General features: G+C 44.2%; 1 protein-coding gene across 1 annotated transcript in view; it reads right to left on the bottom strand.

Moving 5' to 3' along the window:
* Nucleotides 1–22,946, bottom strand: part of Mrrf (mitochondrial ribosome recycling factor) — a 59,841-nt gene that overhangs the window by 16,168 nt on the left and 20,727 nt on the right. Inside the window, exon 5 of the mRNA XM_059260174.1 lies at nt 20,327–20,418. Coding sequence (XP_059116157.1) covers nt 20,327–20,418 — 92 coding nt within the window. The remainder of the gene's footprint in view (nt 1–20,326; nt 20,419–22,946) is intronic.

Below are 22,946 nucleotides of genomic sequence, written 5' to 3'. Positions count from 1 at the left end.
TCATAGTACAAGCTGAGATAGAATGTTCACCAGCTCAGGATGACTATGAAGAATAGTACCTAACACGTAGTTTGAGAAATGCATGTCTGTTGTTACAATCCATGGCGAAGTGTTATAAACCATGGTGACTGGGGACTTCTTGTTACTGCAGCATAATCCACACTATCCTAACTAATACACTTCACTCAATCTGAAGAGTAAGTTCAAGTTTCTAGTGCTGGCAGGGCAAGAAGGATTTCCAAGAAAAAGCATGTATAAAAGCTTTGAGGTGCAAGGAAATCATGTTTCATTTGAGGACCCAGAAAGAGCAGATAAGAATAACAAATGGAGTAACGAGAGCTGAGGCTTAAAAGCTATATCCTGGATGGTCTTATTAGATCATGAACCCTGCCTTAGTCAGGTTACTATTGCTGTATTGAAACACCACAACCAAAAGCAACATGGGAGGAAAGGCTTTATTTGGCTTATACTTCAGCATCACTGTTCATCACTGAAGGAGTTCAGGACAGGAACTCAAACAGGGCAGGATCCTGATGCAAGGGGCTGATTCAGACACTATGGAGGGGTGCTGCTTACTGGCTTGCTCAGCCTGCCTTCTTATGGAACCCAGGACCACAAATCCAAGGATGGCACCACCCACAATGGGCTGGGCCCTCCCCTATCAATCATTAATTAAGAAAATGCCCTCAGCTTGCCTATAGCCTGATCAATTCTCTGCCCTGAAGTGGTTATCACTGCAATGCTTCCTGACCTCTCAGATCAACAATCCTGAGTGAGTTGAGTAAGCACAGTCCCAAGTTCTAGGCACAGCAATGGTGATTCAGTGGCAGAAACCTCCCAAGTTCTGGGTACATGCTCAGTGTGTACTGGCAAAGGTGTATGTTAAATATTTCATGGCATCTACATATCCTTTTCTCCTGTGACAAAAAGAATTTTAAGAAAAGCCAACCTCTGAAGACAAAGCAGACAGTTGAGTTAGGTGACCTCGCTAATCCCCTCCAAATCCCTCCTCAAATTAAGAGTTCCATTTTTCCTAAAGAAGAAACTGAGTCTCAGATGTTAGTGACTGGCCCACAGGCTTCAGTAACAGAACTGGGATTCAGACCTAGATCTCTCTGGCCTGTATCCTTGTAATCTATTTCAAATAAATCACAAACTTTTGCTTCCAGGCAGAAAGCTTTCAAAGTCGTAATACGAAGCTTGGGACTGAAAAGGACAAAAACCACCATGTCAGGAGTTTAGGGATTTGAATCTGATCTTGTTACTTTTATGGTTTTTAATTCACTGCACAAAAATCATGCTGACATGTTTAGGTCTCTTTTTTGTTTTGCCAAAGCATATGTCAGTATAAGGAAGGAACAGGAAAATTAAAACTTGATCCACTGGTTCAAAAAACCTAATCCTGCTGAAAAACTAAGGAGGGGCAGAAAAGAAACGAAGCTAACCTTCTTAAGGAAGGTTTAGGAAGAAACCTCTTAAATTTCTCCAAGAAGATCTTCTTGCAGTACTTCAATCTTGTGTTTTATACATAATTTGCAATAGGTATCCGATATTGGGAAACTTTTAACAGAGAAAGCGAACTAACTTTTCACTGCTTTGTTTGTATTTCAAATAGAAGGAAAAAAAACACACATTCTGAAAAACATAAATTGGGATTCAAAAGCCTCAAGAATAAAAGGCTATCTAAAAAAAATGAAATCATTATATGTAATGTAGCCTTAATACAACCTATTATTTTACATAAATGTTATTATCACCAACTAATATCAGTTTCTAACAGTATATAACTATTACTGATATTGTCAAAAAACATGTTTTAGGATTCAAATACACAGCCAACTGTCAAAAAATATATTAGGAGGCCGGGCGTTGGTGGTGCACGCCTTTAATCCCAGCATTCAGGAGGCAGAGCCAGGCGGATCTCTGTGAGTCCGAGGCCAGCCTGGTCTACAGAGTGAGTTCCAGGACAGGCACCAAAACTACACAGAGAAACCCTGTCTCGAAAAACATATATATATATATATGGAAAAGGAGAAGGAAATACAGTAAAACCGGGGAGAGAGGTGAGAAGAGCTAGATACTGGGCACAGGAAGGCCCAACAGGAGAAGGGCAGATGCACTGGTGGATACTGAGCTTGTACTGCACAGTAAATATGAGAACAGACACCTAGAGCAACGGCAAGGCACTGGTTTTGAAGTCAGACCCATTTTATTACCATCTGTGTCAACAGAACAGTCATCCATGAGAAAGCTACTTAATCAAAGAAGATGAAAAAGGACATCTCAGAGAGTGGTTCAGAGAAGCAGGTACAGCAGACAGAATGTACCAACAGAGAAAGCAGCACATAGTAGCCTCAAATACATGATAGTGTTTATGGATGTCTTAATCAAACACATTTAATTGCTTCCTCATGAAGCAACAAGAGCACATCTGTTTTAGAAAAAGAAACATACCACACTATATTATGGAAATATCCTAATCCCTTTCTAGTCCAGTGATTAATACATCTGATCATCTGCAGCTCACATTCATGGGGCTCGGTACTCATGTTTGTGTTCCAGGCGCCTGAGTGTCCACTCTAAATTGTGCCCATTTGCTTCTCAAGCAATGGCTGAGCCCCTTAGCCCCATGCCAGATCCTGTGCTGGCTGACACACTTGACAGGAGAGGGATGCAAGTCTTTTCCCAGAGACTGAAAAAAGGCAGTGTGACCAGAGTGGAGAAAGCAAGAGGTAAGGACGTCCACAGCAAGGAGGCTGACAGGTGCAAAACCACACAAGCACTCCAATGTCATACTGAGTTATGCGTGCAATGGGATGTTATCCAGCCTTCAAGAGGAATGTGATTCTGATACATGTACATATGGATAAATACAAGTGAAACAACCCCAAAAGAAGGACACATGTTGCATGACTCCATCTCTATAAGGTTTCTAGAGTGGTCAGAGTCAGAGGGGCAGAAAGCAGAATGGTTCCCAGGAACTAAGTGTGTATAACTTTTTGATATATACAATTTCAGCTTTACAAGATGAAAAGCATTGGCACTTAAACTGACAAATTTTTTAATGTGTATTTTATCAAAAAAAAAATTTTTTTGAGACAGGGTTTCTCTGTGTAGCCTTGGCTGTCCCTAGAACTTGCTCTGTAGACCAGGCTGGGCTCGAACTCAGAGATCTGCCTGTCTCTGCTCCTCTGGGAATAAAGGTATGTGCCACCACCACCTGGCTCATATTTTTTTAAGGGAAAGAGTACTAGTAGATTCTTCTACAAACAATGTGACACACCACAAAAGAGGCTCAGGAGGTAAAGGAAACCCAACTAGACTGGTATTTTGTATGGAGAGCAATGAGCACACCCTATCTAAGCAGAGGGAGACTGTGCAGAAGCCCCTGGAGCAGAGAAGGGAAGCTGGAGGCCCACTCTGCAGCAGCTTCTTGGCTGGGTGATGAAGACAGCAGCCTTTTCCGCTATGGTCACAGAGTCCTCCCAGCATGATACAGGAGTTTGGGCTGAGCTGGCAGGGTCATACTTTGTTTGCACAAACTCTGCCAAACAGGTCTTCCAGTAACATCCTGGTGGGGGCCTTCCTGCAGAATTCCTTGAGCATGTTCCCATGAACAATAAGCAGAGGGCATGCCCTCTGGTAACCAACACACAGAAAAACCCACTGGCTGAAATGATACTTCTCATTGTTTCTACCAAACAGGACACATGTACAAAGCTATACACCACCCAGGGAAATCCCTGCTGAGTTGGGTCATTACAGCAAAACCCACTTATGATGTCTTTGGTCACTTAAAAAGTGTCACCAAACACAGAAAGATGAGCTTGTCCTAGAACTCTGCCACTTGCTGGCTTCCAAACTTTGAATGCTCTATGCAACCCCTCCAAACTCAGTTTTCTAATGTTTAGAACAGTATGGCTACGAGGAGGAGGCAAGGATGAAATGAAATGATGGGTGGCAAGGGCCTGGCACCCCGCCAGCACATATGCACTGCAGGAGCACGGCACAGGGCGGCTACACTAATTATTCTAACCACAGAATCTCCAAGACTTAGGGACAATGGGATGTGAGCGGTGAGGGAGAAAACACTTGAAAAGGATTTGGTTCCTTAAGGTTTTTGTTCATGGAGTAGATGGAGAAGAGCAAAGGATAAGGACAGAGAGCCAAGCCTGGTGCTCAACCTGTGATCTTGATTACCTGGGAGGCTAACTCAAGGGTTGCCACGTTCAAGACCTTCCTGGACTATACAGAGGGAGTTCAAGGCTTGTCTGGGCAACTTTGTGAGACCCTGTCTCAAAACAAAAAGTAGAAAAAGGGCTGGGATATAGCTCAATGGTGGGGCACTGGCCTAGCATGTGGGAGGTCCTGGGCTCAGTACTCAAGTACTACCAAGAAAGGAAAATAATAGGAAGAGAGGGCAGCAGCAGGCAACGGGCTGTAGAGGCCATGACTTCTGCTCCAATAGCAGGGGGTAGCAAGCTAAGAAGGCAGCTGCATTCCAGGGAACAGTATATCAAAACACATCTCTGACAATTCCAGAGAGAAAGCTTACCACCCTGCCACTGGGCAGCTAGGAGACTTCCTCCTAGCAGGAGCCCAGACCCACAGTCAGCAGTAGACACATGCCCTGCTTCAGTTTGCTGGCAGGAGCTGCTCAATGCTTTGGGGCTGAGAGTCCTGAAGAAAATATTTCTGTTTGCATAGCTCAGCTAGATTTCCTATGTTTCTAAGTACTCTCCCCACCCCTCCCATTAACCCATCTTACATACATTAACATCTCATAAAGACATCAGACCAAAGAGAATCATACATTTGGGAAGGCTTCCTACCACCTATGCTAATTTTAATTCCACCTAGGGACACAACCGGCCACATGCTTCCAAAGGTCTGTACACTGACTGAAGTTCAGGTAAGCGGGGCAGGAAGAAAAAGGATGAGTCCCAACGCCAACTGCCAGCTGCATGGTCTCTATTACATCACCCATCTTCTCCTCACTCAGCTAGAAGGACCAGAACCCAAGCCCTGGACTAAGTGGCCAGAACCCTTGCTGAGGCTTCCACACACATGAATGAGCACAAACCTGGCAGAGAAGTGAGAGCTGACCTCTAACCTCTGCTCTGCCACCAACAGTATGAGTAACCACGGATACTGGCTTTTTCTCTCTGAACTGCAGCCATCATCTGGTGGAGCTCTTGAGGCAGGTCTGAAGACACTGGCAGGGTTTGAGGCCCAGTTCTTTCATGTCTAAGTCTGTCTCAGTTTCCCTGTTTGTCAAGCACGTCTAATTCTACTTATTAACGGGATTATTTGAGAGAATTAAGTAAGTCAATAAATGTGACGGTACATGGTGACATACTCATAAACATTATTTGCTACTACTTTCTCACCTTTTAAACACAGGACTGGGAAAGGGTTAAGTGTTGCCTCTTGGTCATTAAGATGGCTCAGCTGGTAAATGCACTTATTGCCAAGCCTGACAACCTGAGTGTGATTCCTAGAACCACATGACACAAGGAGAGAACCAACTCCTCAAAGTTTTCTTCTGACCGCCACACATGTGCTGTAGCACACACACTGGAAGCAACCTAAGTAAATGTTTTAAAAATATTGTCTTCTACAAAGAGCAAATGGCAGATGCTGGTTAAAGAAGCCTATGTAGGCACTAAACTATTTTAAGTTCTCAATAACCTAGAGAACAAATAATGGAGTTCTAGGATAAATGAGTGGGAAGCACTTGTCAAGCATGTGCAAAGCCCATCTCCATACCTAACACCAAAAGGGAAAGAAACCAAAGGTGCTATCTTCTACTGAAGAAGAGCACAGCATGGCAGCTGCAAGCTTCGGCTCTGGAGAGAGGTGACCCTTCCCTTCACTTACTGTGTGACACTAGGCACAGAGAACCAAAGAACTTCCTTCCTCTGTGACAAAACAGGGATGATAACCTAAGGACCCCCAAAGGGTTATTAGGAATGTATTAGATGATACACAATAGCACCAGAGGAGCAGGGTGCACACAGTAGGTGCTCACACTCAAACACTGGTCCTATTATTACATACTTACTACATGCTAAGCCCTGTTCCTTGGGCTAGGGATACATAGATGAATAAAATGGACAAAGCTCTTCCTCTCTCTTCTCAAAGCACTCACATTCTAGCAAAGAAGAGACAGTAAATAAATACAAACTGGAATAAGTGTATGAAGAAAATAAAGCAAGACAAAGATGTATGGAGGACCTTGTTATCTGTGGTATGGTGACATACTGCTCAACTCTATCTGCCTCATCATCTGACTCTAACATCTTTTCTGCTTAAGAAATAATAACAACATCTCCAGAGCGCTTTCCAAGTGCCCGGCTCTAAGCTGATGCATGCTGTGTGTACTAACCTGGTGACCATCACAACACTCCAGTGGCCTTAGTGTCATTACCTGGGATTATAGGTTATAAAGCCAAGACTCATAGATGAGCAGCCGATCTAAGTTCCTGCTGGACCTGGAATATGGGGCCAACATGGTCTGAGTGCTGAATTTCATGCCTTATGCCACAGCCTCATTGTTGGTTAGTCAAATCCAGCAGCTATGCTTACAAGTGCACTATACACTAAGACCTGCTTACATATGTAACAGGAGGAGACAGTTGGCTGGACTTGCCTGAAGAATGAATGGTCCTGCAAGGAATGGTAGGTAGAGGACAGTGGCACAAGGGAAGAGTACCCACCATTACTAAGCACAGTTTGAAGCCGCTAAGCCTCTTTCAAGATTACCGGCAGTCTATATACACGTGGGCTGTGTAATGAAATGGCTTTACCAACACTTCCTGGAATGTGCCCATCATGTACACTACCCCTGTAACAAGATCTATAAAGTGAGGCCAGAATTAAATGGAACAATAGATAATATAGTTAGAATGTGAGCTCTGGAAGCAGGTGAGTTCAAATCTGAAAAACGGCTCTTCCACTTCCTAACCTGTGACCTTGGGCAAGTTATTTCAACTTCCCAACACAGTCACTTCAAAAGGACATGTCTAGGCAGTTGGGGAAAAAAATGAGACAACTATGAAAAGATATGTGCAAAATAATAAAGCAAACTGGTAGTGCAGACATTTGATCCCATTTACACAAACTAAGCACAAACGTTCCTCAGTTTATGATGGGGACATGTCCCGATGAGCTCACGTAAACTAAAATAACCTACGTGGAAAAGCACTGCTCACGCACCTAACCTTCCAGGCTATGCAGCAGAGCAGTCAGCACTCTTTCCTTGTGACCAAGTGGCTGGAGCCACAACTCACTATCCCTACAGGGGCGCTGTAAAACCACTGTACTCTGCATTACCAGTCTCCGAGAAAAAAATTCAAGATTCAAAGTATATTTCCACTAAACACACTCTCTCTCTCTCTCTCCCTCTCTCTCTCTCACACACACACACACACACACACACACACACACACTTCTCACTGATTACACCCTTTCCTGTTCCACTGCTGTCAGACCCACACTGCAATGGAACAGCCCCACTGACTCCTGCCCCTCTCTCCTTCATCCTTCACAAGAGTCTCCCAATCATTCTTCACAAGAGTAAATGCTGTGATTATTTCGTCTTGCACACAAAGAAAGTGGGGCTCAGAGAGTTGGAATATCTTGCCCAAGGACACAGCATGTTTTTATTGGTTTTCTTAGGGTTGTCCTCCAACTCTGTCATGGCTTTCCCTGGCTCCATAGCAATTTCCCTCTCCATCCAACCGAGCTGGGGACCATCCTAATCACCTCACCCAACCTGTTATCATAGGAAAATTTCCTGGAGAAACTGTGTATCCAAGTATGGGGAAATGTTGCATGATTTCTAATTGGTCTTGTTAGTAAAAACCCGGAGTCAGATAACAGGGTGAAAGTTAAAAGATCAGAAAAGCAGAGCAGCCAGTCACTAGTTCTTTTTTTTTATTATTAAGAAAATTTTTTATTCATTTTACATACCAATCACAGATCCTCCTCTTCCCTCCTCCCGCCCCTCCAGCCACTAGTTCTTACCTCTACAAAATCCTCAGCCTGAAAGAGACCTTAGATCCTGTCTCTTCCCACCTTATATTCCTCTCTCCGCCCAGCCATATCACTTCTTGTCTCCACCACCCTAGTGCTGGGATTAAAGGCATGAGATCCCAAGTGCTGGAATCAAAGGTTTGTGCCACCACTGCCTGGCTGTTTCTCTTTTAGACTGGATCAACCTTGTGTAGCCCAGGGTGGCCCTGAACTCCTGATCTTCCTGCTTCCTCCTCCCAAATGCTGGGATTAAAGTTGTGTGCCACTGCTGCCTGGCCTCTATGGCAAAGTAGTGCCTGGCTTTGCCCTCTGATATTGAGGCAAGCTTTATTTGTACAGCATACACAAAATACCACCACAGGGAAATGTTAAAGTCAGCCCGAGGGAATATGTTAGCTGAGACCTCTTGTGATCTTGGTGTTAATATTCTGACCCTCCCCTTGGGGCCAGCCTGCATCCTGATGTTTAAGGAAAAATTCCGCCCCTTTCTCTCTCTCTCCCTCCACTCCCATGAGGTGTGCACCCCTCAACCCCTCTCTCTCTTTCCCCTCCCTCTCTTCTTTCTTATCTTCTCTTCGTCCCTATTATAATAAACCATTTCTGTTCAGATGCAGCCTTTGGGTTGTGAAGGTCCACCTGCCACCCCACCACCATGCCCGAATGGAGTGGGTTGCCTGCCAGCCCACCATTGCATCTGCCTAGCACGCCAGCATGTTTCCCTGCATGCACGGGATAACCTTGGGGTCTCCCCGTGTAATATATCATAACACTTGGGGACTCCCTGGTCTGATTCTACTGGGAATTCTGTTTTGATCACCTTAGAACTTTGGTCTCGGGGAAGAAGCCAGCAAGACATCAGCTCTACCATCCAACATGTACAGAGAAGAGGGAACTAATGATAGCATATATCCAATGATGAGCCTTAGGTCTAAGTTTGGTGCAACTCTGTGGGTTTGGTCCCGGATTTCGGCACCAAAACATGAGTTTTGCAACTCTGGGGAGAGGTAGCCTGACCACTTGGGAGTCAGGTGATGGCTGGAGCTGTGATGAGACAGCAGCCCTGGAGGGTGAGGTATCCTGGACACCTCGAGCTGCCCAGGACAGCTCAGCCCGGAGGTGTCCCAGTCACCTGGAGCTGCTTATGACAACTCTGACAGCTGGTGCTGCAAAGAGACAGCTCAGCCTTGGAAGGGAAGTTTTTCTGACTGCTCAGGAGAGGCAGGCCTAGAACCACTAGGAGCTCTGTAGGAAAGGTATCTTGACTGTTCATGTGAGTCAGGCTATACCTGGTGTGATGGGGGAGGGTCTCCCACAGGATATAGCAATCCTGCTCCTCTCCTGGAGAGCCGCTAACAGCTGAGCTTTGCTCAGCCCCCACTTAATGGGGCTTCCTAGCAGAGCTCTGCTTCTCGGGCCTAAGATGTTGCTTCTTTTGCTTCACTCTGCAAAAAGGGAAAGCCCTGAAGAAATGTAGCAATCTCCTTGGCTCCAGAGAAAAGTGTTACTTTTTCAGCTCTCTCTTGCTCTGTCCACTGAGGGACATCTCTGCAAGGATCTTCTGCACACTTGTTAATGAAGATCTTCACACCCAAAACTGTTTTGAGAGATTTATTTGGGAAGAAGGAGTCCAGGAGAGTAGCTGCCTCTACCAGGGTGGAGAGAACAGTTTTTTTTAACTGACCAGGCAGGGCAATTTATATAGGATGTCTTGGGGCGGAGTCAACCAGTGACTGGTTAGTTCCACAAGTCAGTTGGCCAGGGGCAGAGATGGCCCCGATCTGACTGAGCCAAAGTGTGTTTCTTTCTGCCCTGATCTGAGCCATCTTTCCCTAGTTCTGGGCTCCAGGGTCAGGGTAGGTTTCTTTAGCCAGCCCCTTTTCCCTACATTAGGAGGAACAGATCACTGGTTTGGGAGTGTCAAGGATAGCCAGAATCTCTGCCTTTACCAGAAACATAAAATCTACACCAGACTTTATCTGGATATACCTTCCAAAGGGTCTTGTTCACTGTAATTCATATTCAAAGAATAAAGTGCTTATTTACAATCAAACTACAGTGCTCCCGAATAACTTAAATTCCAAGATAATTACAACATAATGACTCAACTCCTCCCATTCCTAAAAGTGAAGCCAAAAAAGAAAAAAGCCATGAGCATGTGTCTGGGAGATGGGTTAGTTCGGAAGAGGAAAGAAAGTGCTAATGACTAGAAGAGAATCCGTGAACAAAAAGAAAAGTGGTCTTGATTTGACTCCCAAATAACCAGGATTTTAAAAAAAGCTGTGTCCAAGAATTGCTTAACCAGGAGAATTAATTCAAACACCACAAGACAAGGAATTAAATGTATTAAGTACCTGTGACAAGCCTCAAGGAAGAAGTCACACATATAATATCTGATTACTCCTTAAAATCACTGAATCTTAATCTCGTTATACAGATAAGGAGACCAAATTCAAAAAGTTAAGCACTTCCTAGGGTCTTGTGGGAGGTACACATACCACTGTGACTGCCCTCTCCAGGACTGGCTTTGAGGGGCAAAGATGCCCACAGCTTCTAGCTCCCACATGGTCAACTCTCCATGACATTTGGCTGAGATCATTCCCAAACAGACTCCCTGGCTATTCCTAGACAATAACCAATCATTCCTGGCACAGGACTGACTAACTAACACAGGCCTCCTCCAGGGATGAGCTCTGCCCACGATCACCCAGCAGCCTGGCTGGGACTTCTCTCAGCTGTACTACAGGAAGTATCCTACCTAACCTTTATCCTTGCCTTTTTCTCAGACCCATTGTCAGATCTGGGCTGCTTCCTTCTCCCCTGTCTCTCACAGGTGTCCCTGCACATCTCACACATCTAATCCTGTCTTGGTGTCTGTTTCTTGGAGAATCCAAGCTGATATTTTCCCATATCAGAGCAACTGGGGATAGAGTTCATGGATAGAACATTTGCCTAGCATATGCAAAGCTCTGTTCAGTCTCCATTCCTGGGAAAAAGCAGGGCTGGCTGAGGGTCAAGGGTAAAGCCTAAGCCTTCATGCATGTTAGGTAAATGCTCCACTGTGAGCTTAATGAACCAAGGCTTCCTGTTAAAATGTTTATTACATTTTGATTTACTTATCTGTGTGTCGGGGGCTGTCTATACATGTGCCATAGCTCATGAGTGCAGGTGAGAGGTCAACTTTCCACTGTGAGGATCCAGAGGATGAAACTCACCTTGTCAGGCTTGCCAGCTGAGTCACCTCCTTGGCCCCAACATTAAAACTAACCCAGAATCCATTGTCACCAACACCAATCCAAGGCCATCCCTGGGTTAGAATAGCAGCCAAAGTGAGTCTAAGGAAATCTTAGTCACTGCCCTGTTCAAAATCCTTAACTGTTTCTTTTCATTCTAAGTAGAAGCCAAAATCCTCATCACAGTTAGTGAAAATCTTAAGGACCTCAGCTTCCTCACTGCACTCCGACACCATCCCCTAGCTCTCTTCCCTAACCCACTTGCTACAGCCACAAAACTTCATGCTGTTTCTCAAACATCCAAGTCAGCCTCCCTCAGGGCCCTTACACTTGGGTTTCCTCTGCTTCAGAGTTAGACACAGGGGCACTTTGCTCTCCCACAAGCTTCAGTTCTCTGCTGTGTAACTGCCTCTGAAGACAGCCATGAATGTCCTCAATACTGAATCACCAACCTCATCAGGTCCATGCATGGCATCCTGTTCCTCCACTGCCTCACTTTTATGCAGGAGAGAGAAAACAAATCATTTTCCTCCATAGGCCCCCTTCTCCCTCCTTCTGTATGAGTTACTGACCATCTCCTCATATATATGGTGTATGGCTTTGTCTAGCCTGCTGTCTACTTTAACCTCAGTGTCTACAACTATGCTTGCATATAGAACATACTCAGCAAATATCTTTTGATTAAGTTAATGAATGTCCAGGACACACTTTCTATTTATAGGGGGTGAAGGGGGCAGCTAAAACCCAAAACCAAAAAACCAAACCCCTCTACACTCTTATAAAGGTAGATGGTGCCGGGCGGTGGTGGCGCACGCCTTTAATCCCAGCACTTGGGAGGCAGAGCCAGGCGGATCTCTGTGAGTTCGAGGCCAGCCTGGGCTACCAAGTGAGTCCCAGGAAAGGCGCAAAGCTACACAGAGAAACCCTGCCTCGAAAAACCAAAAAAAAAAAAAAAAAAAAAAAAAAAAAAAAAAGGTAGATGGTGGCTGTCTGGTATCAGAGAAGGAGGAGACAGGGATGGGTGGGAGGTGACCTGCCAAGAGGAGATGAGAAATAAAATCTACTTTATATCTTGAATGGAATGGTAGTTACAGGGACATATACATTTGTCTAAACTCACCATCATGTACATTTGATTTTTTTTTAGATGAACTTACCATTGTGTACACTTGATTTTTATTTATTTACTTATTTTTGAGACAAGGTCTCACTATGTAGCTCTGGCTAGCCTGAAGATCACTATGTAGATCAGGCTACCCTTGAATTCACAGAGATCTGTCTGCCTATGCCTCCTGAATGCTGTGATTAAAGGTATGCACCACTTGGCCGGGCGGTGGTGGCGCACGCCTTTAATCCCAGCACTCGGGAGGCAGAGCCAGGCGGATCTCTGTGAGTTCGAGGCCAGCCTGGGCTACCAAGTGAGTCCCAGGAAAGGCGCAAAGCTACACAGAGAAACCCTGTCTCGAAAAACCAAAAAAAAAAAAAAAAAAAAAAAAGGTATGCACCACCACACCCGGCATATACACATAAAATGTGTTCATCTTACTAAACTTGAGTTATACCTCTAGAGTTAAATAGTTTCTGAAGTATTATACTCCAGACTGTCCAACTAAAACATTGCATATAAACCCACTGTCAGATTGTGTCTCTTGATTTGAGCTTTGAAAATCTTGGTATACTTGTTTTTTTAAGATTGATTTACTTTTATTTTATGGATATGAGTGTTTTTCTTGCATGTATGCCCGTGCTTGATGTCCACAGAGACCATAAAAGTACATTGGATCCCTTAAAACTGAAGTTGCGGGCTGGAGAGATGGCTCAGTGGTTAAGAGCACCGACTGCTCTTCCAGAGGTCCTGAGTTCAATTCCCAGCAATCACATGGTGGCTCACAACCAATTGTAATGAGATCTGGTGCCCTCTTCTGGCCTGCAGGGACACATGCAGGCAGAATATTGTATACATAATAAATAATCTTTAAAAAAAAAAAAAAAGAAAGAAAGAAAACTGGAGTTGCAGAGAGTTGTTAGGTACCATGTGGGTGCTGGGAGCTCAATCTGGGTCCTCTGCAAGAACAGAAAATGCTTTTAACTATCCGTCTCTCCAAGCCCTGGAAATAGTTTATTCTACATAGTTTGGATTATTATTGTGGTGGTTTGAAGGAGAATGGCTCCCACAGGCTCACAGGCTTGAGTGTTTTGACTCAGTCAGTGGACTCTTTAGGAAGGATTAGGAGGCGTGGCCATGCTGGAGTAGGTGTGTCACTGGGGGTGGGCTTTTAGATTTCAAAAGCCCACACCAGGCCCAGTCTCTTTCTGCCTGCAGATCATGATGTAGCTATCAGCTACTGCTCCATCGATCATGCCTGCCTGCTGCCATGTTCCCCACCATGATGATCGAACTTCTGAAACTGTAAGCAAGCCCCCAATTAAATGCTTTCTTTTATAAGTTGCCTTGCTCATGCTATCTCTTCATAGCAATAAAACAGTAACTAAGATGATTATATAATTAAAATTTAAAATAGCGATCACTGGACCCTTTACTATGAAAACAAGCAAATGTAAAATAGAAGGCACACTTAAAATTGTACAGATGCAAGAATATAAATTTGATGTAAAATTGCCCCAAATCTGGATCCTTTTTAATTCCGCTTGTCCTAGCTAATGAACCTGAACAAACTCTTGAAGGTTTACAGTGCTTATGCATAAGAACAGGGAAGAGCAGAATGAAATGAGGCAAACAAAGAGCACACATTGTCACCTTCCGTGCAGTGAGCCAGAGGAGGCATCAAATACTAGAGCGGTTTCTCCAAGGACAACAGCAGGTTTGGTTCTGTGGAACAATGGAGGGGTCACCCAGGTAAGCTGCAGATGGCTGTGAGGCCCTGAAACACCCACATCTCTAAGCAACTGGGCACTGCAGTGATGCTGCAGATACACAATCAAGCAGCAAGAGCAACACCAGGGCCCCACACTCCACATTCACTTCTTTCCCAATCCCCAACTTCCCTACCTCTCTGCTCTCAGCAGGACCTGGAGTAAAACTGTAAAATTTACAAGAACTAAAACACAGTTAAGAGGCTGGAGAAACAGCCCAGCAGTTAAAAGCACTGGTCACTCTTGCAGGGGACTCAGGTAGGCTAATCATTGTCCACATGGTGGCTCAGAGCCACCATAACTCCAGTTCCAGGGGAATCTGACACCCTCTTCTGATCTCAATGGGCACCAGTCACACATGCAGTGCACATGCATATATACAGGCAAAACACTCTTATGACTAAACTAAACTGAACAAATCTGTTTTAAAAAGCTACCAAAAGAAAAACAATTTAAAACAAGATATCTGGAATTTGGAAACTAGTTAATGCTAAATACATTAAAATACAAGCACTTCAGTGGTGGTGCCAGCCTTTAATCCCTGCACTTAAGAGATAGAGGAAGGCAGAGCTCTATGAGTTCAAGGCCAGCCTGGTCTACAGAGTGAGTTCAGGACAGCCAGGGCTACACAGAGAAACCCTGTCTCAAAAACAAAACAAAAGAATATGGAATAAACCAGGTGGGGTGGTGCACGTATGATCAAACATTCAGAGTTGTTTTAGCTAGCAAGTGTGGGGTTAGCCTAGGCTACATGAGACCTTTTCTTGATAAGAATAAGAAATCTTCATAGAAAACACGGACACACTGCTTCATTCGGGGAGAAAACAGTACCAAAGCTATTTTCTGAAAAACAATATGGTATTTTCCTATAGCCACCAAGTATGATTGGTGCACACCTTTAATCCCAGCACTCAAGAGGCAGAGTCAGGCAGATCTTTGTGAGATCGAGACCAGCCTGGTCTACACAGGATAGGGAGCTCCAAGCCAGCTGATGCTACATAGTGAGACCCTGTTTCAAAACAAACCAAACAACCCTGGCCACAGAGCTGACCTCCCATCGACAACAAAAAGAAGAAAGGACTGCCCTGCTTTCAGCCTGACCTCCTCCAAGGGACTTCTCTCCCCTCCTTCTCACAGAACAGAGAGCTATGAGCTCAGTAAACTCATTTTCAAAGAACTAAGACTCACAGAAGTGTGACGAAGTGAGGTAGAAGCTCAGAGCTGCTGCAGAGAATTACAGTTGGATAACCAGAGTCAGGGCAAAAGGCAAACATGCAGATGATCCTGAGGTACAAGAGTCACAAATGGCCAGAAAAGACAAATTTGCCTAGAACTAGGCTTGCAATTTTATAAACAGAAATGGATCTTAGAGATTTCTTATTATTATTCTCTTGTATTTCCCAAACTTGTCTTGGGGTGTGTGTGTGTGTGTGTGTGTGTGTGTGTGTGTGTGTGTGTGTGTGTGTGTGTATGTGTGTGTGTGCGCGCGCGCGCGCTGCCAATGACTTGCTGTGACACCCAGAGCCAGAGCTTCAGCCTTTGAATCTGTCCTTATCCCTAAAGGGGAACGATGCCCTGGCCTGCTTGTGAAAGGGAATGAAGGAAACAGCAGCGTTTGATACCATCAAGAGGGTTTGACCTGGGATCAATGGCTCCAAGTACATTATCACATTATCTCCCAATGACCACATAAATAATTCCCATGAATTTAATTTTACAGATGAACTTTCCAAGATTCAGAGGTGAAAGAGCTGCTACTGTCATACAGCCAAAAAGAAGAGCTGGATCCCAATTCAGTATCTATGTGGTGGCAGGGTTTACCTCTAACCACTGCGCTCTTCTGCTTCCCTGTGTATCAGGCACTTGAAAGCTCCTGGCAGAGTGGTACCCACTTCCTCGCTCCTTACTATCCACTGTTTACAGAAGTAACAGTGTATGTGGTTTCTTTAAAGAGATCCCGCTATTTATTGTCTCTCTTAATCTCATGAAATCTCTGCCTGTTGTTGCGTACTTTTTCACCTGCTTTACAAATAATAAACTTAAACACAGCAGTCTGCCAGAGCCACTTGGGAGTCACTGACAAAACCTAATGAAAACTTTGGTCTTTTTATTTTAAAATAAACTTTTATCCCCTCACATGACACAGCCTCCATAATAAAGAACAGACCGTTCATTTTTTATCTGGAAAACTACCAAACGCATAATTCAGTAAGGGGCCTCATGACCCTACCACCTTGTCAAGGAGAAGAAAGTATATAAAAAATGAGGTTTGCAGGAGCAGAGGGTTTTGGTCTGTCAACTTTCTCTTGGATTACATCCATTAGCCAAGATAAAATAATGTAAAAACTAATGTAACGAATCCCACGTCTTTGAAAATATAAGTTAAACACACCGATCCTTCAAACTTACATTCGACACACCAAGGGCAACCGTTAACTCCAGTGGGGTTGCAGAGATGTGTGTTATGTCGACCTGAGCTTTCAAATGAAAATGTGACAAGCATTCGGGCTGCTCTGAAAAGAACCCAAGTCAACAGTGTACATCAGCAGCACAAGCTCACAGTGTTGCAAAATGTGGGGACTACAAAGGGACCTGCAGACTGAGCGCGGCCCTTTGATCTGGTCCATGAGGAAGACAAAGCTCAGAAATGTGAAGTGGCCTGCAAGACTACCGACAGGAGACTACGAACCAAAGAATGAAGATGCTGCCTACAACCTAGTCCTCTTTTACTATTTAAAAACAATTTTTAAAAGTTTCTTTTATTTTTACTTACACATATGTGTGTATATCTCTGTAGTCACATGCCAAATGTGTGGGTACTCAATGAGGTGAGAAGAGGGTGTCAGGCAGTTGTAAGATGCCTGAGAAGGTGCTAGGAACTGAACTTGGGTCCTCTGGAAGAACAGTAAGCACTCATAACTGCCGAGCCATCTCTCCAGGCCCTCCAAGAAGTAAATCTTGCTTCTGATATTCATAATTACTTTCAGTACTTTCCAGAATTATTCATCCGAACAGAAAATAACAGAAAAACTCATGATTCTCAAATCCTGCCAGCCAATACTGGTCATGTGATCATGGGCGGTCTCTATTTCTCAGAGCTTCAGGGCTTTTTGTCTACACTGTGGGAAGCTGGAGATAATACAAACAAGGAGCCTGACAAATGTCCTAGGAGCAAACATAAGGTCTCTGTGTCCCTAGAAGAGCCTGGCATACATACATGCTCAGAAGATACTTCCCAAGCAAACATGTACTGAACTTGAACCCAAGTCCTTATGGCATTAAACACAAGGTTATGTCCAGTTCACAAGATTTCAGAGCAGAGTGTTAATTTAGTTTTATACAGTATCAAGAACACAGCCATTTTTCTGGCCATATAGCACATAAAAGTTCAGTCAAGGAATGTCTTAGTTTCCTCAGTGTTATGGCTGGTTCTCACAGCTGAGTGTGGTGGTACACGTCTGCACTCAGTACTCTGAAGCCTGAGGCAGGATGATCTCAAAAACCTAGCTATGTAGTAAGACTTCATCATATAAAAAAAAAAAAATCTTGATGCTATGACACTTTGTAACCAAGGAAACATGGGCAGCACTAGTTTACCTCTTAGAGCTTAAACTTTCCTAATTGGAAAAATGACATTGAAAGGGTCATCATATAACAAGTGAAGCAGTTCCTACAAAGCACAGGAGGACAGGTGACACAGAAGGAACCCCAGCCATCCTACTTCCCTTCTCATTATTGGAAGATGTCATTCATTTGCTTACATCGTTTGACTGTCCCTTCCTTCCTGAAGCTTGCTTCTATAGAGCCCCCAAATTTCTACTTTTTTTAAAAAGAGTTTTTAAAAGTTCTCTGTATGTGTGACTGTCCGCATGAGCTAGTTCATGTGGCATATGCTCACAGGCCTGTGGCGGTCTGAATGAGAATGACCCTCATGCTGTGCACATATGGTCCCTGATTGGTGGGACAGTGGAAGGATTCAGAGGTGTGGCCTTGTTAGAGGAGGTGTGGGGTTGGCTCTTGCCACCCCCACTATATACTCTGATTTCTGTTTGTGAGTGCTCACCCGCTACCCAGTGCCACCATGCTCCTGCTACAAAGGGACAGGTTCCTGTCCCTCTGGAACCTCAGCCCATGTAGAGACTGCCTTAGTCATGGTGTTTTATTACAGCAGTAGTAACTAAGACAAGGCCAGAGGGCATATCAGATCTCTCCGAACTAGAGATAAACAGTTGTAAGCTGCCTGATGTAGGTGCCAGACACTGAAGTCTGATGCTCTGCAAGAGCAGTAAGTGCTCTTACGCGCTGAGCCACCCTGCCAGCCCTCCTCCAGCTCTTTGCCTTACCATTACCAGAGCTTATTATATCTGCTCAACTATCAGATGAGTTCCAGAGGAACAAGGAGTTTTGTTGCTTTGCTTACTGCTGTTCACCAATAATTAGGAAAGGACCTGGCCTACAGTTAGTATTTAATAAATATTTGTTGAATGGCCAAACGAAGTGATCCAGTGTGGGGCACTGTGTAGGAATGGGGTTTAGTTCTGCTGTGTAACCACGGGTCATGTCTCACTTGGACTGCCATGACTCTACTGCTCTTTATATGTCCACTTCGTCCCCTAAATTTCTTGTTAATCAGAGACACTCCAAAGTCCCTGTCTCATTACCATTAGAAGAAATCCCAGTTCCTCTCATGGCTATGAAGCCTCCACTGTCAGTACTTGTGGTGATATTGTGTTCCCCAAAATATTGTGCACCCTTATAAACTTATCTAGGGCCAGAGAACAAAACAGCCACTAGATATAGAGGCCAGAAAATGGTGGCACACACGTCTTTAATCCTAGCATTTCAGAGGCAGAAATCTGTCTGGATCTCTGTGAGTTCAAGGCCACACTGGAAACAGCCTGGCATGGTGACACACCCCTTTAATCCCAGAAAGTGATGGCAGAAAGCAGAAAGATACTTAAGGCGTGAGGACGAGGAACTAGAGCTGGTTAAGCTTTTAGGCTTTTGAGCAGCACAGTTCAGCTGAGAGGCATCCAGTCTGAGGAAAGGGGGCCAGCTGAGGAGTTGGCGAGGTGAGGCAGCTGTGGCTGGTTCTGCTTCTCTGATCTCCCAGCGTTCACCCCAGTTCCTGGCTCAGGTTGGTTTATTACTAAGACCCTTAAGACCCTGCTACAAGCACTAGTCCAGCCCTTGCTCTCACTACCTTCCTGGCTGCAGCACACCAGCTGCTTTTCTTTTACTCAAACATGTCACCATCTTGTCTGTTCTTTATTTTGAGGAAGAGTTTCAGTGTGTAGGCCAGGCTGGCCCTTGAAGTTGTGATCCTTCTGACTCCACTTCCCAAGTATTATCTTTTCTTTTTAAAAAATTTTAACTTATTTTTGGGAGTTGCTCCCACAGCCCACGTGTGGAGGCCAGGGGACAACTGTGTAGAGTCAGCTCTCTCTTTTCACCTGTATGAGGGCTTTGGGGATCAAACTCATTGTCAGGCTTCTATGGCAAGGATTTTACCCACTGAGCCATCTCATCAGCCCTGTCTTCTCTTTCTAAATTCAGGAACAAAGATCTATTCTAATTCACTTAAAAATCCATTAAAAACATAACAAAAAACCACTACTCGGGACTTATGCCTTTAATTCTTCAATTACCAAAGAGTAATGTAAAAATCCCAACAGGGAACGTGGGGTCAGAGCTGACAAGTGTCAAGCTGCTCGCTGAGCTGAGCCTTTGTGCTCGCCACTCACCCTTCTTGGAGTGGTTCCTCCAGGCTGATGATTCCACCTCATCATCTTCTCTCAGCAGAAACATTAACTCCTTAAATGACACCTCCACGATAAAACTGCCCTTCCCACTATCACACCCGTCAATCACTCCCTCTTGAATACTGGTGGCTTTTCTTCCCTCCTAGAATTTATTTCATTTGATCTACAATGACTTGGTGTGCTAACTTGTCCTAACTTGCCAGCCAGAATGTGTGAGGACAAGGTGCTCTACAAACTTACTGCTGTAGACCAGCATCTAGTACACAAGTCTGCATCAGCAAACTGATCTCATAGCATAGCCAGGATGAAAGATACAGGTAAGGAAGCCACACCATTGGCCCAAGAGTGTCCTCGAGGTACTAGTTTCCATCCAAAGATAACCATCCCGTGTCACTGAAAAACATGGATTTCAGCCAAACTTACTTAGGAATAGGTACCCGAATTAGTGTCCCTTCCACTTCTGGGTTCAGATTCATTCCACTTTCTCTTATAGCCTTGATAGCTGCAGCTGTACACTGAAAACCAGATCAAAAGGTAAACAGAATTAGTAAATAATTATTACCAGATGCAAGCCCTCTGTCGATAACTGGCAACCCATCTTGGCAGAACATGGAAACATTTAGTTCTGTTACCAGTAAGATCAGGAAGTTACACTGGTGTAGAGTGCTTTGATCAAGCTGAATAGCAAGCCATGTCCACTCCTGGTACCAGTGTACTGCGGAAGGAAAAAAAGAAAGGGAAGAAAAAAGAAAAAGAAAACAGCTCTGCTTCTTTGAAAAGATTTCAATGGTTTGAGGCAACACAGATCAAAACCACAATAAATCCTCAAGGGAGGAGGGCTGGTCTGTGCAAAGATTGGTGTAAAGACAGATGAAAGATTTCATACGTTAAAAATTCCAGTTGACATTTTACACTCAAAATATACTAGTGCCAGTTTGGAATGAGTAAATAAATTTAACTCATTCGCATCTACACTCATACCAAACTCACTCATGCTTTGGAATAAGCAGTAAACCTCCACTGGTGTGCACCGCAGGAAAGGCGGAGTGATAGGAGAAAAGCATGAGTCTTGGGAGTCAGAAAAACTTCAGTTTAAATCCAGCTTTGGGACCACATACCCTGAGCAATAAATCTGAACATTCATAATCTGAGATGATACGGTACCTAAACATCACAAAAGCAATGAGATAATGAAAGCAATGTATCTAACTCAGTGCCTGGCACACAGTTAACATCCAATCAAGAGCAGCTATCATATGAACAAACCATATCCATGTATTGAAAATGTGTAGTCCTCAAATTAATGGCAGAGTTAATGTAAACATTATACTGACACACTGTTGTCCTCCTAACATCCTTCAGGAACTTCGCTTGCAGGCTCACTCACTGGTAAACAGATTTCCTAAATGCCCAACCTCATACTTTAACAATATGCTGACTGCACCTTGTATCAATCCTAAAGGCAACAGGAAGTGGGTGGAAGACATGGACTCACAAGAACAAAGCTTCTGACATGTTCCAGAGCTGATCCATGCCATCTGAACTCAAAGGCCAAGTCCTGTCCTTGAGTTCCTCCAGCTTCATGTCTGAAAGGCATGGAGGGTGGTACATACCTATTTTATTTTTCCAAGCATTTCACTGTTACTGTTTTAGCAGAGGTATCTAAAAACTTACTCATTCCATCTTTAAATGGTCTTAATTCTACACCTGTATGAAGTCAAAATGACAAACCAGAACTTCTATATACAGATGTGTAGAACCTAAGTGTGTACAGAATATAAGTATTTACAGTAAGTGTTTTAAATGGTGCCTCAGACCATAGGCTCTCAGTGTTAGAAAGGGGTCTCTGACATAACCAAGCACTACCTATTTATTATGAACAACAGGTCTACAGGGTATATTCACATCCTTTAGAATAGACAGCCCAAGAAAGATGCAATAAAGAGACAATCTATCAAACTTCAGTTACTCTCAGGGGTAAGGAGAGGCTGAGCTACATTTAGTCTAATGTGACTTTGTCTTTATTCTTTTTACAGATCCCCAAGCTCAATGTATTCAGTAATTACTACATAAAGAAATGAACAACATGTGTGTGTGTGTGTGTGTGTGTGTGTGTGTGTGTGTGTGTGTGTGTGTGTGTATCAATTGAGCTGGAGAGACGGCTCAGCAGTTAAGAGCATTTGCTGCTTTTACAGAGTACCCAAGTTTGGTTCTCAGCAGCTCCAACCACCTGTAACTCCAATTCCGGGAGACCCAATACCATTTCCTGGCCCCTATGAGTACTGCATGCACATGGTGCACACATAAGCAGACAACACACTCATACACATAAAGTAAAAATAAACAGTAGGCAAAGAAATAAAGTAAATATCTCTCTGCAGAGAACGGCCACCCTTCATAAAACCATTCATAGAGTTAAAAGCAAAGGGCGAGCCCTCACTTTAAAGACGAAGCTTTATCTCCCATCCCCCAACCTTCTATAGCTTCTCACTCCATAACCAAGAAAACACTGCTCTAACACCCCTATGTCTTGGTGCTGTGAAGACACACCATGACCACGACAACTCTCATAAAGGAAAACTTCCAATTGGGGCTGGATTACAGCGTCAGAGGTTTAGTCCATTATCATCATGGTGAGAAGCATTACAGCATGCAGGCAGACATAAGGAGCTGAGAGTTCTACATCTTAATCCACAGGCAGCAGCAGGAGATTGCCACACTAGGCCTAGCTTGAGCATATGAGACCTCAAAGCCTGCCTCCAGAGTGACACACTTCCTTCAAAAAGGCCACACCTACTCCAACAAGGCCATGCCTCCTAACAGCGCCACTCCCTAAGGATCAAGCATTCAAAATACACGAGTCTATGGGGGCTATACCTATTCAAGCCACCACACCCTACTATCACCAAACTCCTTTTCAGTCTGGCCCAAGTAGTTCCATGCAGCCTTCCCCTGTAGGTAGGTACAAGAGTACTCACTACTGGGCTGGAGAGATGGCTCAGTAGTTGAGAGCTCTGACTGCTTTTCCAGAGAACCTGAGTTC

The sequence above is a fragment of the Peromyscus eremicus genome, chromosome 4 (assembly GCF_949786415.1).
Source record: "Peromyscus eremicus chromosome 4, PerEre_H2_v1, whole genome shotgun sequence".
Classification (NCBI taxonomy): Eukaryota; Metazoa; Chordata; class Mammalia; order Rodentia; family Cricetidae; genus Peromyscus; species Peromyscus eremicus.
Note: the sequence above shows the minus strand (reverse complement) of the source record. Positions and strands in the feature narration are given on the sequence as shown.